General features: G+C 29.9%; 1 protein-coding gene and 1 pseudogene across 1 annotated transcript; both read left to right on the top strand.

The window, feature by feature from the left end:
* Positions 1-520: 520 nt before the first annotated feature.
* Positions 521-3,099, top strand: LOC137822364 (uncharacterized; annotated as a pseudogene).
* A 1,533-nt stretch (positions 3,100-4,632) lies between these two features.
* On the top strand, positions 4,633-5,801 carry LOC150025254 (uncharacterized). The gene is made up of 3 exons (XM_090295296.1): positions 4,633-5,067; positions 5,160-5,227; positions 5,464-5,801. The coding sequence occupies exons 1-3, from the start codon at positions 4,989-4,991 to the stop codon at positions 5,587-5,589; spliced, it is 273 nt and encodes a 90-aa protein (XP_090151422.1). The 5' UTR covers positions 4,633-4,988; the 3' UTR covers positions 5,590-5,801.
* The last annotated feature ends 14,379 nt before the right edge of the window (positions 5,802-20,180 follow it).

Here is a 20,180-nt window from a genome sequence, read left to right as displayed (position 1 = left end):
TTTATCATATCAGTTGAAAGGATTTGTAAGAGGTAAGTCTTTCTGAAATAGATTTAAGTATACTCATATGGCCATTGCAATTTATTAGAGTCTACATTATTTTCACTAATTGGTGGCATGTTGAACCTCTTTTACTAGAATGGGTCTAAAATTTGCTTTATTTTTTGTTGTTTTGTGAATGGTATTAACTGAAATTACATACTATATAGACCTATAGTTTGTTTATATTATAATGGAGAAAAGTACATTAGGAAGTGATTGATGTCCTGCATAGAACTTATAGAAGTAATTGATGTTGTCATATAATGCAATAATTTATGAAACTCTTTCTTATTAAGATATATCATTATATTGGTTTAAGAGATGCTTTGTTCATAGATATCATTTTTTAACACAATTGATTGTTACATTACTTGTTAGTTCAGGGTGAAGTAACTTATAATACTCTTTTTTTAATACATTAAAGGGCTAAAGGCATCTTTGTGGCAACTTCAATCTTTAGTTGTCGTTGGTTCAGAACATGGAATGGTTTCATGTAAATCGTAGTTGGATGTACGATAGATGCTATATTGGCAGAGGGGGTTTAAAAGAAAGTTTTGTGAATGGGGTTGAAGAGTTTGTCGTTAAAGCTTGTCAACAACAGTCTTATTTGAATGAAAGGAAGCTTAGATGTCCATGCGATAAATGTCAATGTACAAAGATTTTTCCAATTGAAATGGTCAAGCTTCACCTCTATAAAAACGGTTTCATGTATGATTATCATGTTTGGATTCATCATGGTGAACAAGTGCCACATGTTAATGACAATGACGATGACGTTCGTGTTTCAAGTAGTGATGTACATGTGGATGAAAGTGAACAATTTGTAGCAATGCAAGACATGGTGTACGATGCTCTTGGGCAACATGAGACATTTGAACCATCTAATTTTAATAACAGAGAGGAGCCTCCCAATGAAGAAGCTCAGAGATTTTATGATTTGTTGTTAGAGGCTAATGAGCCATTGTTTGAAGGGGCTGTAGATTCTAAATTATCAATGTGTATGAAATTGTTAGCTTGCAAGTCTAATTGGAATGTTCCTAACCAATGCTTAGATTTTATCACAACAATGTTGTCGGATGCTACACCAATAAAAGAGGGTTTGCCAAAAAGTTATTATGATGCTAAGAGGTTAGTGTCAATGTTGGGATTGAAGGCTAAGAGGATAGATTGTTGTGTAAAAGGTTGTATGCTTTTTTTATGACAATGAATATGGGAAAAGTGATGGACGACTACTACAATGTAAATTTTGTCATCATGCACGATATCATGACCCAAAAGTTGGAATAAGTAAAAGAAAACCAATTCCTCTGAAAAAAATGTTCTATTTTCCTATAATTCCAAGATTACAAAGATTGTTTGCATCTATGCAAACTTCAGGACAAATGACATGGCACTATATAATAGAAGACCTTCGGGTGTGCTACGACATCCCTCAGATGGTGAAGCTTGGAAACATTTTGATCAATTACATCCTGAATTTGCCGCTAAGCCACGTAATATACGACTTGGTTTATGCTCTGATGGATTTAATCCATATATTCAAGCATCAGCAAAACCTTACTCTTGTTGGCCAGTAATTGTCACCCCATATAATCTTCCTCCTGAAATGTGCATGTCTAAACCCTATATGTTTTTGAGTTGTCTCATTCCCGGTCCACATAATCCGAAGGCTCGTATCGATGTTTATTTGCAACCACTTATCGATGATCTTAAAAAGTTGTGGAGTGGTGTTCAAACATACGATATTTCAAGGAAGCAAAACTTTATGATGCGAGCAAGTCTAATGTGGACAATTAATGACTTCCATGCATATGGCATGTTGTCTGGTTGGGGTACTCAAGGTAAATTGGCTTGCTCGTATTGCATGGAGCACACAAAGGCCTTTAGATTAGAACATGGAAAAAAAATAGTTGGTTTGACTCACACCGTAGGTTCTTGCCTAATGATCATACATTTAGGAGGAATAAAAAAGCTTTCAAAAAGGATAAAGTTGAAATGGGTGGACCACCACTTGTGTTGACATCTGAAGAGGTTTGGAATATAGTTAAGAATCTACCAACAGTCATAGATGAGCCTCACTTGTCCAAATTACCAGGTTATGGAGAGTGGCATAATTGGACAAAAAGAAGTATCTTTTGGGATCTTCCATATTGGAAAGATAATTTATTGAGTCACAATCTTAATGTTATGCATATAGAGAAAAATTTCTTTGACAATATATTTAACACCGTCATGGATGTAAAAGGTAAAACAAAAGACAATGATAAGGCAAGAAAAGACCTAACATTGCATTGTAGGAGACCTGATTTGGAGTTAAAGTTGCAAGCTAATGGGAAGATTCTAAAACCAAAAGCAAATTACACTTTAACTACAGGGGAATCAAAGTTAGTTTATCAATGGATAAAAGAACTTCGTATGCCTGATGGTTATTCTTCAAATTTGGCAAGATGTGTGGATGTAGACAAGGGGAAGATGCTTGGGGTGAAAAGTCATGATTGTCATATATGCTTGGGATGTAGACACGTGAGTTACATTTTGTTGTTATTTTTCTTTATTTTAGTTATATATTGTACATATGACATTATTTTTTTGTATCAATAATAGGAAGAATTTTATAGTAGACTTTCCCAAGTCAGATCAGAGGTTGCATCTGAATCATTCCCCATAGATTCTGCAGAGGAAGATAGAATTAGACTTCAAAGTTGGCTTCTTGCAGCAGGTGGCAAGAAGAAAGGTCGAATCTACGGGGTTGGAGACTTGGCTCATAACTTTAAACGTGGTAATACTCTCACCTATAATCAACCTTCGAGTTCCTCTGAGGATTCACCAAGCGTTTTGTTGCTAAAGGAAGAAGTTCAAAATTATAAGGAACACAATGATAAACTCACTGAGCATGTGAAATCATTGGTTAGTATCATTCTTCCTTTCCTTCCTCCTGAAGCACGAAGTTCTGTTGCACAACAATCTCAACAAGTACTGTCGCCACAAGAACCACCAAGGCAAAAGGAACCACCTACGCAACAACAAGATGACGATAATCATTATGCAGACTATTAGGATTATGTTTGTAGTTTTTTTGAACAACAAATTACATTACAAGTTCACTTGACTTTTGAATTAGGATCTTCAGTTATGTTTCAAGTTTGTTTTGATTTTTAGATGTTTCAAGTGGACTTGACTTTATATTATGTTATCTTTTATATGATGAGACTTTAATTATGTTATATTTGAATTTGAAATTAAATGTGTGTTGGATATGTTAAATTATACAGGTTTTAAAAAAGACATTCATTTAAATGTATGAATAGATACTTTGATGAATGTATGATTACATACGAAATTACCTACGGATTGTTGTTCGTGGGTATTACCTACGGACTGATGTTCGTGGGTATTACCCACAGACTGCTGTTACCCACGGGTTCATATTTCGTAGGTAAATTACCGACGCTAACATTACATACGAATTTTTTTCCGTGGGAAATCCGTAGGTAATGCTGATTTACCTATGGATTTCTGCTGTTACATACGGATTTTGTCTGTAGGTAAATCATTTTTTTTTGTAGTGTGGTGACCTTCGTCAATACAAGAAAACAAATAGATAAGAGAAACGAAAAAATATACATAAACCAATGGTGAAGAAGAAAGAGAACTCGAAACGAACTTACAATGGCACAAAGAAGACAATGAAGGCTCGTAGAAAACGAGAGGAAACACGAGAGCAAAAACAAAAGAGAAAATGAAGCGTCAGAGAACCTTTTTTCAATTCAAGAAAACAAACAAATAAGTGAAACGAAAAAAATTTATAAACCATTAGTGAAGAAGAAAGAGAGCGAATCGAAACGAACTTACAATGGTACGAAAACACAATTAAACTCGTAGAAGAAGTGAGGAAGACCATAGCAGAAACAAAGAGAAAACGCAAAGCGCAAAAAAGAAAGAAAGTATGAAAGCGTAAATGGTGCGCTTCAAAAATAGGGTAAAAAATGATTTAAGAATGCGACTATTACAAATAGCCGCATTCATAAATGAAATTAATTTCAAAAATACCACCAGGTTTTGAATAACAATGACTAACCGTAAAACTGCATTAATTAAATAGTCGTTGTTTATATATTTTGTGCTAGTAACATCCCCCTAAACTTGTTGTATCAATATAACTTTCATCTTGATCCTCCATAATTAAATTCGTTCTCCCAAATAAAGGAGAGTTAATACATGGAAATTCAATATGGATAAGTCATGAGACAATCCATATCTTTGATAACATCTCCAACCTAAAACAAAAAATAATAAATTTATAGATTTTTCTTCTAATATATTGTTCGTCTCCATCCAATGAAAGATTCTCAACTCACGCTTGAATTTTTAAGAGTTTCAAATACTGAAAATCACTACCAAATCTCATTGCCAGATTTGTTTGCCTTATACCTTTGTTATATAGCAGTAGACTTAATAAAGGTGCAAAATGTACTCAATCTTTTATTTATTTTCATGGATGTATATCTATTTGTACTGTTCCACACTATTCACAATGGAATATAGGTTCATGGCTATAAATATGTTCACATAACCTTGACTTGGATTAGTGTAGCAGGTTGGGTTTTTTCCACCGTGCCCCAACATTTTTGTGTCATATTCCACTTTCCATTGTGTGCTCCTCAACTTTTTGCTGTCACTGTGTCATATATATATAATTTCATCATGTCCACCAAAAATTATAATTCCGGCCCCCTGTACCTGTAACTCATGAAAGTTTTCCTAAGTGGAAACGCGTTGAATTTGGCAGTACCATTGCCCCCTCCATCATACATGCGCTTTGCATACTAAAACAAATATTCTAAAAAATCCATAATCTACATGTATAAATATTGAGACCTGTGTGTGTGAAGTAACACAACAAAGAGCTTTTGTTGAGAAGTTGTCTGTTACTATACTAAACAAGAATGAAGGGCACTCTCCTCCTGCTTCTAATCCTTTTAGGACTCTCTCATTTTGTATGCCTTGAAGCAGTCCCGGTTACTAGTAAACTCTATAACCTATTTCCTCCAATTTCATTCTTGTAGAGATCTACTTCTTCTTTGTTCCTCATCTTCTTCATTGTTCTTTATAAACAGGAACTGAAAGCCTTACGCATGATCTTAAAGTTCTTGATCTTGCAGGGGTGAATATCCACAACCACAAGGTATATACAAAGTTTTTGTCCTAATTAGATATACATCATATCACTAGATACAGTGTTTTAGAAAGTGATTCAAAATTGTAATGATTATGTCACAGTCACATTTGCTTAGATTTTTAATAAGTATAACAACCACAGGTTAAAAGCTTGTTTAAGACGCATGCATGATGGATTTAATTGTTTATTAGATATGGAGAAAGAAGCTTATATATATGTTCGATGTGTATATGAATGTATAGGTTATGATTGGTATGAAGTGGGAGCTGGTGGAGGCAAGAATTGCTGAGAGGATGGACATGGAACTCCATGATTACCCTCCATCTGGGGCTAATGGTCGTCACACTCCAAAACCACCATATCCATAATGTTGCGTGTTTATCGTTAAGCGTGATATCATCTTATAATGTCGAAGGGGTTATAAGTAACATGTTGTTTAACGATTACACAAGATAAGTCGATTCCAGAAGCACTTATGTGTATGATGTGAAAGAGAAAGACTAAGTATTCAGTAGGATCAATGTGAAAGCTTAGATCCTTTGTGTTTGTTAATTAATAATTATTAATTTATCAAGGTAAACTAGTATGTCCAATTTTACTTTCACTGAACCACTGCTGATTTTAACAAAAAAACTGATACAATTGTCGGTATCAAAGAGGCACTGTGGAGTTACAAAGGCTGAACCAGCTCAATCAATTGAATTCTATCTTTAACTCCTTCTATCAGATTTAACGGTAAAATATCAACGATTCCCTGATTAAAATAATACAAATTCCAATAAAAAATATATATAATGATATATATTAAAACAATAGTATTTCTATGCATATATGTTCTCCTTTCCCTGAATTAATTTCTAATATGTATTCAGTTAACTTCTTTCACTTTTCACGTTCTAACTATTAATTCTTGACTATTTCTCTCGTATCAAATTTATATTTAAATGCTATAAAGTTAAACTAAGATAGTAACAATATACAGACATTAGGATTAAAATTAGAACACCTTTCTTTTTTTCATACGGATCAAATCATCTCTTAAATAATTCAATTTATTATTCATTTATATTGTTAATAAAAAACATAAGAACACATATTAATAACACATATTAATAAGAAAATAATTAAATAAAAATTAAATGTAGAGATCAAAATAATTAATTATTAAATTAAAAATTATTTTATAAATTAAAAGATTATTAATATCTACAGTAGTTTTTATTATTAATAAAAATTTATAAAATAGTTTCTAATTGGTATTTAGATTTTAGTTATTAACTAATTTATATTTTAAATTAGTTTCTATTAGTATTTTAAAGACTAATTTAAAATAGTAGTAGTTAAAATCTTGATAGGTAATTTATATATCAATTTTTTATAAATTGTTATTAATAATAAAAATTACTTTAAATATTAATATTTTTTTAAGTTTTTAAAAGATTAATTTTTTTTTATCTCTAAATTTTTTTGTTGCGTTAAAATTCGTTGTAAACTATACATGATTCTCTCAATTATAATAATAACCACAACCCCTATTAAATTTACTTAGTGAAAAAGTTAAGTTATGAGACAAAGTTAGAGTTGATATGAATATTATATTTTGTTACTTAACTAAAATAATTTTTTTACAACCACTAAACTACTTATACGTCACACACACATACACATAGATGGAGAAGTCCTAATTTTAGAATTTTGGCAGTTTGATTGTAACAATACTCTATAAAATGAAATTTAAAGAAAAGATCATCTATGAAAGTTTATAAATTTTTGCTGCTTGTAAAGTTAGAGAGTAAATTTCTTAAATCGCAACAAATTAGGACTTCATTTAATATTACCGTTATCAATTGAGGGGTTCATATAGACTTCTCCCTCTAAACTTAAACCCTCTATCAAGAAACCAAATGCGATCAAAGTTATAAATTAACCAAAAGTTTAATATTCATCAAAATCTCATATTAATTAATACGAAAATAAGAAAAATGAATCAACATTGTATGTTTTAGTGTTTGATAATTTTTATATTTATGCCTTGATTTGATTGAAAGTAGATATTTTTTTATTTGATTGGAGAACGTAGTCTCCCCTTATAACAATTCACAATTTAAGACTATTTGGTCTAAGAAAGCCTTGATTATGCTTTATAAGAGGAAAAACCTCGTGAGATGAAAGATTTAGATTTAATTCAGATTTAGTATAATCTAGAAAAAGAAACACAATTTAACTGTCATTAGTTCCACAAATTAGAGTTAATAAGCTCAAAGAAACATCTCCAAAAAAAACTTGTTGGAATTTATTGAAAGTAAGGATGTGTCAACTAGTTTAATAAATTAATTGAAGATGGAAGATGGAACTAACGTGTTTGATCAAATTAACAAGTTCAACGAGCTAGTATCTAAACTGATTAATGAAAGCAGAATAGAAGAATATTAAAGATGAATAACAAACATTATTTTTGTTTGTTGGTTTCACTACCAAGTAGTCACTAATGAAGTAAAAAAACTAGCTTAAAAGAGTATACTGAGGTGGTGAGATCTTTGAAGGATAGTCAACAAATGATGAGTGATGATCAAAGCTCAAAAGATTGTTTCATATTAGTAGTTTAAGGAAAGAAGTATGGTTACTAATAAGATAAAATTTTTAACCAAGAGTTAATATTCAGTATGATTATTGTAGAGAATTTTATCACTTACAACTTAAATGTCTGGAATTCAAGAAGAATCTATGATCCATGAAGAAAATATTGAAAACATTATGTGTACCAAGGACTTAATTACTATGTAAACAAATTTTCATATATATAATAAAGTATTTATTTTCTTTATCATCACAATTATATTGTTTAACATAAATAATTGTTTTGATAAAGCCCTTGATTACATTTTAGAATTTGTTATCACAATAGACATTATGAAATGAGAAACAAATATCTTATAATTGTAATATAATTAGTTCTTTGTCATAGGATTATTATGAATAGGATATTAATGACTCGGATAAATTAATATCTATGTCATAGTATTCAATGCATGAATATTATCAACTATAGGTAATACGTTTGATCTGTATGATAAAATTAAAACCTTGGCCATGCTAAATTTGATTGAAGGGAGATTGAAGTTTTTCTTAAGTCATTTATGATAAATTAATTTATTGGAGTTTCACAGTTTAACCATACTCTTGAGTTAATTCGGAGCTTTCAAGATGGAAGAAAATATTTATATTTTATTTTCTAATGGTTCTTGGAAGTAAAAGATGTATGTATTGCTTCATTCTACCGCTAAATTAAGGAGTATTTTTAGATGCCTAACTTGATTAATATCTTAATTTTATATGACAGGAAATGAATTTGGGGAGTGCAACTCGGCAATGATGGTATGTTCTTCAGAAAATGAGTTTTCAGTTGGTTTCCAATTAAAAGGAGAGGTCCATCTGCAAAAGAATCTTCGATGGTTAAGTCAGTAGGATCACAAAGATGATGATAAATTCTTAACAAAGAATTAAGAGTAAGAATAGAGTTTAATGTGTCCTCTTACGGAGAGAGTCATCACCTATTTATAGGTCTTGTAGACTCAGATTCTTAAATATTATATTAAATGAGCGGTTATTGGTCTGAATGTACCCGATCGTAATTAGGGGTATGTACAAGTGGATCAATTTGAAGGATGAACGAGTTCAACTTGGACCCGTTTGGATTTCATTTTTAGTTATGCTCGTGGTTGAACATGTTTCGTTCTTGATTGAACTTGCATTATTTTGCTTTGTTCTTGGTTGAGCTTCGTGCTCTTGGTTACACATGCTTCATTAGTGATTGAACTTGCAGTATTTTTCTTTGCTCTTGGTTGAGTGTATTTTCGTGTTCTTGGTTGAGCATTTCTAGTTCTTGATTGAACCTGAATTATTTTTGCTTGGCTCTTGGTTGAACGAGTTGTTGTACTCTTGGTTGACGAGTTGTTGTGTTTTTGGTTGAGCATTTTTACACTGTTCTGACCTCAAGTCCGTTGAGATACCATCGCTAGGATCAATCAGCGCATCTGAAGTATTGTCCACTTTAAATTTTTTGAGTTTCATCACGGTTTTGTCTTGAGCATCGGAACATGTATTATTGACTTAGTCAACATAATTACATAAACAATTGTTCTAATCTTTGTTAAAGAGACTGATATTTGATTATTAAATTAGAGAATTTAATGTGATCAAATAATAATTAATTATAAATAAAAATTTATATAATATTTTAGTATAAGAAAATCATTAAATATTTAATTAAAGATAAAAAATAATTAGTTACTATATTAACCAACAAATTCTTGTTATAATAGGACAGTTTGATATCAATCACACATAATTAATTAAATAAAATTTATAATGACTTATATATTATGAATACTTTTTATCTCTGTTTGATTAATTCTGACGTCGTATCTACAACGGTCAATTTATAGAATTTTTGAAAAAAATTTAAAAACTTATTTAAATATATTTAATATATTATTTTAAGTTATTAATCAATTAATTTAAGTGAAAAACTGGGTTTACCTAAATTATTTCCGTTAAATAATAACCGATGTTAGGTTGCGTTCATGAAATAACCCACATTAGAGTTTAAACTAAGTTATGTGAAGTGCTGGTTGAAGAAAACCTTTGACGTGCAAAATGATTAGAGCCAAATAATGTAAACTACATTTAATATTAAATGTTCCAACTATAATGGCTTTTTGACATTTCTCGACGAAACTACAACTTAACCTTCTTGTCCATGCTGTTAACTTCTGCGAAATTGGTGAGTATAAAAGGGTAACGAATAGGAAAAATAAAAGTAAAAATAGATATAATAAACTACGTGGTAATGAAAGAAAAGGGAAATAGAAAATATAAGAAAAGTAAGTGTGTAAATTAATATAATTAGTTAATTACTTGCCTCCATGTAACGGAAAATGTTATAGATTAATTTCACATATATGACCCAACCAATGAATGTGTAAAGTTGATGATATTATACTGAAAAAGTGGCAAAATAATTCTTCTAAACTGACGTGTATAGAGAGAAAACTTTAAAAAAAATAGTTAATAGAAGATAAAAAGTTCGATATTTTTTTAATAATAAAAATATTTGTTCTATATTACCAAATAAGAAAAAAATCTAAAGTAATAAAATATAAATTCAGTACGAAAATTACGATAATTGACTGCATATTAATTTTTTAAAATTAAATATTAACCAAACACATTTTATAATTTTAATGTTTCAATTTTAAAAAAACTAATTTAACTAAAATTGAAAGATTCTTAATAGCTTAATCAAATAGTTTGGATATTACATAAGTTTAGTTTTTGAAAAAGAAATCTTAGATCAAACTTAGGTTTAGCTATTACTTTTCCGTCGAAAGAAAACTTTAAGACACTAGACAATGTGCATAAAAAAACTAGAACTAAGTGGTACAAACAAAAAGTTATTTGTTCAACTAAAACGACGTGTCATTCAATGGGACAATAATTTTGAACCTTTCTCATTTTGGTTACATTCTTCCACATTTATTTAATGAATCGCTGAATAAACAAAGGTTAACACATGAAGTTGTCTACGAGACAAATAGTACATGTGGCAATAAACCGACACATAGGCTTTTTCTTTTTGTGTTGTGTGACATATAGGCTTTATAGCTCTTCTTTTAGCGTAGAAAGAGACGAAGATTATAACAATGAAAAAACCATTTATTGGTGCACTCATAACTAATTTCGCATGATATGAGTTCGAATGAATCAACATTTTTTTATTTTGCCTAATCATATCACTTGGCCTCTGAAAAGCCTTGAGAAATATCTCGTATAGAATATAATACTAACGTGCTTTTGTGATAGGTGGAGAAAGTGAAATGTAAAGTGGTGAGAATATATAGAAATTGTCTTTGTTTTTTCTGTGGTATTATAATAATATTCATTGTTGCGTATGAAGTATGAAGCTAGTGGGTTTCTCTTATTAAAGGAAATAGGATCAAAGCTTGTTGTTTTATGTATATTATATTTTGCATGAGAAAACAATGATGCATGTAAAAAATTATGAGTCATGAACACAATGGTACACTTGTGAGCATGTAATAGCAACCTTTCTTTCAGAGATCATTTATATTTGCACTCAATAATAACATATATGGGATTCATTATAAAACGGATCCACATCGCAGTTGCTTATTGATTTAAGTAATTATCAAAACAAGAGTGCTGGGATTTTAGTGCCAGATAGGTTAAGCTAAGCGTTATCTGAAACAAAAGTTAGCAAAAAAAGTTAATTTCCATGAAACATGGCACGTTTTCAATAGTTGAGAACTTGCCAACGAGGGTTTATCCGAACTCTTGTAGTATATGATGTGATCAGTGGGTATTATATAAAGGTAAAAGAATCTCCCATGGTTTAGATTACACATTCTTAGATGATTATATATTAAGATACTCATACACTAGTTAGTAAATCAGGTAGATCTTGTGTACATGAATTTGTACGTTTGATTTGTAGATTTAGTTCAAAATCTATTATTTCCCCTTTCCTTTTTGCGTAACAATAACGGGGTTTAAATTCTTTCTATCACTTGATTTTTATTTTTATTTTTTTACCTTTGGTTAATATAAATGTTTGAAGTTTTTACTCATCAAAACTTATGGAAGGAATGTGTATCTATTATGTTAGATAAGTATGGAGTTGTTTTTGTTTTGACAAATTTCATACCCAACTCTAGTACACATCTACAAAACACATTGAAGATTGGACCCATGCAAATAAGTATGTCGTCACACTTTATTTAAAGTATTATGTAACGATTTCACTACAAAAAATCGTGTAAAAAGTGGCGATTTTAATATGACAGTTATTAATAACTGTCACAAATTTCAGTATAATACGTCATTTGACTAATCGTCACAATTATCTTTCAAAATATGTCATTTTTCAACTGTCATAATTATCCTTCAGAATAAAAAAAAGTTTTTCTTCCCTCATTATTCCCAATTATTTTTTAAAAATCTGGTTTGACTAAACATTCAAACCTCTCTCTTTCTCTGCCTAAACACGAAACCCTTCTCCTCACGCTCAACCCTAAATGCTCAAACGCTCCTCACAGTCAAACCCTAACGCTCAAATGCTTATCACCGTCAAACCCTAACGCTCAAACCCTCCTCACGAAATTGTCGCGAAGATGTGAACGCGTAAGATCATTTCGCGATTATTAGAAATTGCCACCATCGACGCCTCCACGGAAGGATTTTTTCAAGTTTGTTCATATTCTTTCTGAGTTTGATTTATCCAGTGTTCTCTGATTTGATTGGATTGGTATGATTTTCTTCTGTTGATTTTTGGGTCTTAGAGATTTCAGTTGTGGTGAATTTCATTCCGATTTGATAAATTTCATTATAGTTTAATTCTTGCTGTTAAATCAACAATTAACGATTGCTTCTCAAAGATTTTGTAGAAGAAATTATAAAATCATTGGTAAGTTTCTTATTGTTTCCACAGGAATAATATTTTCTAATTACATGTTGAGTCCTTTCTAGGCTATTATATATGACTATGCAATTCAATCTGAAGGAAGTTGAAGCAAACAAGGAAATAGATGAAGCAAACAAGGAAATAGATGGACAGGTGCAGTTGTTTTATTTGGTGTTTCCATCAATACATTGCATGCCCTTGAAAACTTAAGGTTTTCATGGGCACCCTTTTCTCTTCATTCACTCTATGACATTCAAAAATTTGTTCTACCTTCATCTCTCAATTTAAATACTCTTCTACATTATATTTTCCAAAGAAATGAGGGAGATATAAGTTTAGTTCCTTAGGATAATTTTGTTCTTTAGGCCTATGGTAGTGCCTAGGGGTTGGTTTATAGTAATCACATAGTGATGACTACTATACATCCCTTCACTTTGAGAATGGGGTTCCTCATGATATGATCTTCTCCTTTGTGAACCTTCATCTTGTTTGATCCTAGATTTTTCTTCCTTTTGGACGTGACACCAACAATCTAAAGTAAAGGCAGCCTATATATGTTGGTTGTGTATGTGGTGTCCATCAACAATATAATGCTAAATGCATTCAGGAACTTCACTAAATTAGGGCGTGTCTAAAATATATTTGTATTATGAGGACTCATTAAAACTATTCCATCAAATATACATGTCACGCTCTCCCAATATCATCAATTACTACATTTCAGTTCTGAATCCTCTTTGTGATCTCCTAAATGTATATATGACATTGTAAACTTGTTTGATTGTGGTCACATTATGCTCATTGTTCTCATTCAAAGTAATTAAAATGTTTGTTGACTTCACTAAACTTTTAGTCTTGTCAACGATGTGGAATGCTCATTAGGTTTTAATCTACAACCATAAGGGTAAACTACTAATGTATTAGTCAATTCATGATTATGACTCACATATTACCTTTAAAACTCGTCCTCATCCACTACAAACTAGTTTACCTCGCAATTTAAATAGACAATCACATTTACTTGTACAATTACAATAACATGTAAATATTTTTCGTATCTCTTATGCTTACCTCCTTTTTCACATCCTAACTCATATATATTTCTTCTTTATTTTACATTTGTTGTATTAGACCTTAAAAAGAAAATTACAAAACCAAGTTTAAATGTTACTTTATGCATTAATTCAAGTAATTTATCCTACATACCAAATACATACACAAATATATTATAACATAATCATATATATCTTGTGTCATATTCTTTTCACAAAAATAATAACAAATTTGACTTACCTCATTGTTGTAAAAGGTTAAACACGGTCTCTTCCAACCAATTCATCTTCTATTACTTCAAAATTCACAATATCAGGCTCATCTATGTCAAACAACTTACCAACTTCTTATGATATTTTGCTTCAAAATTCAGATTCTATCAACAATCACTACTTAAGGGATCCCAAAAAAATATTGTAGTACAATTACACTGAGTAAGCATGGACTTAAAAAAAGTTTTTAAATTTTTTAAAAATTATACAAATTTGACTTTCATATTGCACAATCTATAATGTAAATTCATTTTGCATATTGTGTCATCTATAAGCCAATTTGTGGCTTCCAGAATGCACAATCAAGAATACAAAATTGAGTTCCATATTGTGCAATCCATAATACATTATGGAATTTTAAATGTATTTTAAATTATACAATCTAGAAGTTATCTAGAAGCCAAATCTAACTTCCAAAATGTACAATCTAGAATAAATATGGACTTCTGAAATGTATTTTAGATTGTGCAATCAAGAAGTCAATCTTGACTTCCAAATTGGACAATCCAAATCTCACATATGTTTTGTATATCATATTATGTGTTGGATAATTCAAGAGGTCTTCAAATTGCACAATCCAAAAGTTAAATTAAAAATCTTAAACCAAAGAAAAACTGCAGAAATGGAACCACAAACTTATATTCTCTTCCATTACTATTTACACTCCACCACAAATCCAGGAAATCAATATTCAATTCACACTTCGAGCAAGTTTGTCCATAAAGCACTCCACAAACATGAATATGTGTAAAAACACTCAAAGAAGCCACACCATCAATGTCATTTAATACTACAAAGACAAAGTTTAAATTTTAAAATTCAAGAAGAAATGACCAATGAAACTCCCTTGCCATTGTCCATAAGCCCAATGTTCCAATAACATATTGGGTGTTTCTTCTTGCATCCTAACAAATTTCTGTCTACACCACATCAAATTCAAAAAAAGACTATTTTACCCCTTTTAAAAATGACTTCCAAATTACTTTTTTCAGAACATACTTTCTGGAATTCATAAAATATATTCTTGAAAAACATTTTTTAGAAAATAATTTCCGGAATATAATACGTTCCGGAATGTTTTTCCAAAAATGTATTCCAAAGAAGTGCTTTCTAGAATGGTAGCAAATTAGATGGAGTATTTTGGTCATTTCACCTAATTCATGGTGCAGGGAGTAATTTGTCGCGGGGCAGGAAGAAACAGCCTACATATTAATGCTTGCCTTGTAGCAAACAGTAACGAAGCCAGGCCCTATAACGGTATTCTTGGGGTCAATTTCTATGGGCCCAGTGGGTATTAATGGCCCAATAATTATGCTTGTTCAATACAATTTATTTTGTTGTGCTTTAAAAATATTAATTTCTAAATGTGTAAAATAAATATTAACTAATAAAAAATATTTTAAACTTCTTAACTAATGTTTTCAATACACTAATCTATAAGACGCAAACTAAAATAAGAATTTTTAAAGTTCTGAAGTAAATTGACCACTGACTCTTGCAATCACACATTTTTTAGACAAAAAGTGAATTAGATTCGACATTTTTGAGTATTTTTTTTTCTGGATACGTTTCTTTTGGGTCTTTGATGACAAAGGTAAATAGGTATACTAAATTACTAATATTAAAATATTGGTTTTTGGTGTTTTCTATCCGAGAAAGAACGAAAAAGGGAAGAATGAGGCAACTCCATAATAGGAATCATACTTAGCCTTAAGTTTGATTCTCACATAGGAAGTTGCAAAGTTTGAACCTTGTGTTTTGTAATTAATTTAGTAATGTACAATTAACTAAATTAATGATAGATGGGAATATTAAAAGTTGTTGGTGACCATCCACATCAAAGTTTTGGCATATTCATGATATTAAATAGGATGTTAATTGAGTCTCAACTGCCCACCAGGCCGCCCCAACCATTATCAAAAGCCACTTTTAATCACACAAACTTACTGCTCAATTAGACGTCTTAATCTTTGTTTAATTAAATTAAATTCTCCCTCACCTTACCATAATTTACCATTAACAAATCCTTTATTCCGCTGTAACCAATCTTCTTAATACACCTGAGTATACAATAAGAGTTTGTGTTAGATGATTTAAACACACAAATTAAGTTTATAAAATAAAATTTATTGTTTTGATTTTAAGTTCATTGAAATAATATTTATCCTTTTAAAAATTGAAATTTGTTACGGTTAGGTATTTCAGAAAATTAAAAGAAAAAGGGTGTATTGATTTTGTATAAAGATGAGTAGCGGAGAAAAAGAAATGCGAAACTGGTTGACCTCTTGCACCCAAAGATTCCTAACTCCATGCTCGCACATAACCTTTTCTTCTCCTTCCTTACGTGTACCATTATTAGTTTTTTCTTTATATTATAATTTCCCACTGAGAGGGACACGTGTCTCGTTCCTAGCAGAAGTTTGCATGGATGATCACCACGTGTCCTATTTGTTTTATTTTCCATTAATCTTATTACGTCTAATTTTTCTAACTTTCTTTTTCCTTTTTTTTTCTCCTACCGATAAATTAAATAATGTTGTTTTAGCAAATATATATATTAGATATGATCCATAAATTCAATAATTCATTATTAACACTATAAATAAGCATAGTTATATAAGAGTAAGATACATTTTTATCAATATATTATTTACTCTAGTAGATAACACTTATTTGATAGTATGAGAACCTTTTGCAGGGCCACTTCCGATTGAGCACGGAAAAGCGAATACTTGCAAGGAAGGTGAAGGAGGAGTGACCAAGAGAGGAGAAACAATTGTTCAAGCCGATAACAGGTACTATCTAGATCATATACAAGTACAAATACAATAGACACTTTTAACTCCATTATAATCCTAATAAAGTCACCCTTAAAGTTTTTATACGAGTTAGTTACTATATATAACAAAAAAGGAAATCATCTATTGTCTTATTAAAGACACTTATCACATTAAGTCACTTAGTAGAGTATTAAAAAAGTGAAGGAAAAGTATAGAAGAGAGATTCAAATGCAACATATTACATATGAGTCTAGATGCTTATAAAGATGTCTAACTATTAAATTAGGACTATGTTTAACACTTTGAGCACACTCATTCTCAATTCATCAAAGTGAAAACATACATGTATGTTTGTTATCAAACAAGCATACATGTTGAAATTTCATCAGAGTGTCTCTCAATCATGACAAACATTGTCAATGGCATGACATTGGTTAGTCGATATGATATTGGTCTCAATCATCCTCTCTAACAACCAAATTATTTGCAAAGGAACGAATAATAAATAACCATCTATATTTTCAAAAATATTTCATCATGTGAAAGTCCACTCATTCATATAACATCTATAACGTTTGTAAACTGAAAGTCATTTTCGCCTCATTCCTATTTGGCTAGAACATTGGTGTTTTCATGACATGGGGTGCCACTTGCTAACAATGAGAATCAGGCATTGTAATTAGACTCCACATCTCAAACCAAAATGTTCTCTTCTTTGATGAACGAACCACCCTAAAATCTTAAGGAACTCGAAGATAAAGACAGTACTAACCTGATAAAAAAAGAAACTTGTACATCCAAAGATCTCTTTAATTCTTATAAATTACAAGTAGTTCTCGTGAGAATGACCCACCACATATTTATAGCTGAAGAGGGAGAAAACTCAATCATCCCAACAATTATCATATATTGGATCCCCTAGATTTAACACTCACAAACACAAAATCGTTTCCATTTCCCAAGACATCATCCTCTAAAGAGATAATCATCATCTGACCGCAAAAAAATGCATTCTTTTTTTCAATTTTAAAAACTCTTTGATCACTCTGACATCCTTGAGCCTAAGGGACTAAAGTACAAATCATGACAAGGTGGTTAATAGAACTGTTTAGTCACGTCCAGTTATCAAATATTGTGAAAACAATTCACCCCCTTTTGTTTAAGTCTCTAATTCTAACATAGTTAACTTCTGTCTATTTAAGAAAATGTTCATTAAAATATTATAAATTTGTGAAGATTATCATGGTTAAAGTTTTCATTTTATTAATTACCTCACTTGTACTAATTGATTTGAGTAGGGAAAACAATGGACGAGACATGTGCGAGTTTGACTATCTCATCCTCATTCTTGAAGTAAAAAATCATCCTCTTCTCCATCTCCAAAATCAACAGTTGTGATTTTTTTTTATCTCATATCCATCCCATCGATGAGTGGGTACACCCTTACTCGCCTCTTCCCTTATTGTTCCAAATATTAATTAAATATTTTTTTATAAAAAATAAAATCTCAACATAGGAAACATGATATTATCAAGTATCCAGTACCAAAAGGATACACTTTTTTTTTTCTCCAATGTCAATTATAAAAGAAGAAATTATAATTGTATAAACATCAAATGAGAGTATCAAATAACAATTGGGTAAATATCAAATAATTATATAAAAAAAAGTAAAAATAATCAAATGTAAGATCTAGAAATAAATTACAAAACTAAGGACAAAAAACTAATAAATTAAAAGTATTTTAATAATTTAAAATAAAAATGAGTATGAGGACAAGATAAGTATTAGAATGAGTATATGAATGAGGATGAGATGAATATGTACATATTTATCCTCATTCACATACCCAATTTAAATGATTGTTGTATCCAATCAATATAAATTTTTTCCATCAAAATCATGATAAGTTCGAACAACATCCAAATATGAGGATTTATTTATCATCCTATATTTTAATATCAAATTGTCTTCCCAAACACCCACAAAGTAAAAAAAATTCACGCAAATATATCACTAAAAGACATTATAAATTTATAAAAATTCTAATATATAAATTATTTATTTATTGCTCGTTTATTACCTTACATTCATATAAACTGACTAAGGTGTAAAAATATTTTCTCAAACACAACCACCAAGTAAAGAAGATTTCCTAAAAAGAATTTTAGAAAATGAGACATTAATAAGTACAGTCATCACTAGAATTTATTTTTTTTTATCTAAAAGTAAGAATGGTTATTAAGATGAAAGTACTTTATATATGGATACATATCAACTTATAAGCACTTTTTTGAAACAATACCACGTTTAATAATTTAAAACAAATAAAATATAACTTTTATTTTGCAGAATATTAAAAGAAAAACATACGAAAATTTAAAACTAGATTTGAAATGTGACCCCCAACAACAATTCAAGCCTAGCCATATTTTGTCGGAAACCACGACCTTGAGAGAGTTAAGATTGATCCAATAATTTTATGAAGGCAGTGTTTGTTACGGCTATGTTTTTTTTATTCTCCAAATTAAGATTTCTGAAAACAACCAATCTAGAAAATTAAGATTCTTAAAAATAATTAAGATTTATTTAATTCTTAAAAATATTATTGAAAATAGTTATATAATTTTTTAAACCAAAAGTTAAAATTTTCTTACTAAAACTTTTAATTTACTACAGTATTAAATGATTTACTTATAATAATTTTTAATAAGTTTGTTTTATTTCATTGTGAGGAAGTTGAATTATTATCTTTCATATGAATATTTTTGTGAAAAATTTGACTAAATTTATTCATAAAGCATGTTTTTTAAATAATCCAAACGTGAAAAATATATTTTTTATGTTTCATTTTTTTTATGAAGTGTCTCCTAAAATTAAAAAAACTATATAAAAATCAATTAAAAAATATAACAACTAATTACTATATATATTGGTATTTTAGTTATAATTATGCCAATTCTTTTAGGCAACATAAATTAATAATTTAAAGAGCTTGAATACTTATGCCATGTTGATGGCATATATAACATTTTAGATTAAAAAGCGATAAGTAATAAGTGATTGTATACGCTACTTATATTACTAAGTTGATTAAAGTGTTTTAGACAAAGAAACATAAGTTGAGACTTTTATTTGACACTTGTTGTGCATATAACTATATAAATATTCTTTTGCTAAGTGAATTATTGCAAGAATCCTTTTTTTATTTTCATGCGAAATAATAAACACAAAATATGATTACTCTTCTTTCAATACCATGCATATGTAATATTATTATTTGTTCTTAACAGAGACATCTTATTGGCTAAGCAACAACATCAAATAGCCAAACTCTATTAATTAATTTCATTTTTTTATTGGTTTTAACACTT

The sequence above is a fragment of the Phaseolus vulgaris genome, chromosome 9 (assembly GCF_051622355.1).
Source record: "Phaseolus vulgaris cultivar YP4 chromosome 9, ASM5162235v1, whole genome shotgun sequence".
In the NCBI taxonomy this organism is placed as follows: domain Eukaryota; kingdom Viridiplantae; phylum Streptophyta; class Magnoliopsida; order Fabales; family Fabaceae; genus Phaseolus; species Phaseolus vulgaris.
This window is presented reverse-complemented; position numbering and strand designations above follow the sequence as displayed.

What these genes read in the sequence shown, in the direction of transcription:
- LOC150025254 (XM_090295296.1), top strand. Translation starts at nt 4,989, where the DNA reads ATGAAGGGCACTCTCCTCCTGCTTCTAATCCTTTTAGGACTCTCTCAT. An exon ending in TGAAGCAGTCCCGGTTACTA is followed by an intron (nt 5,068 to 5,159) that starts GTAAACTCTATA and finishes CTTTATAAACAG; the next exon opens with GAACTGAAAGCCTTACGCAT. An exon ending in TGAATATCCACAACCACAAG is followed by an intron (nt 5,228 to 5,463) that starts GTATATACAAAG and finishes ATGAATGTATAG; the next exon opens with GTTATGATTGGTATGAAGTG.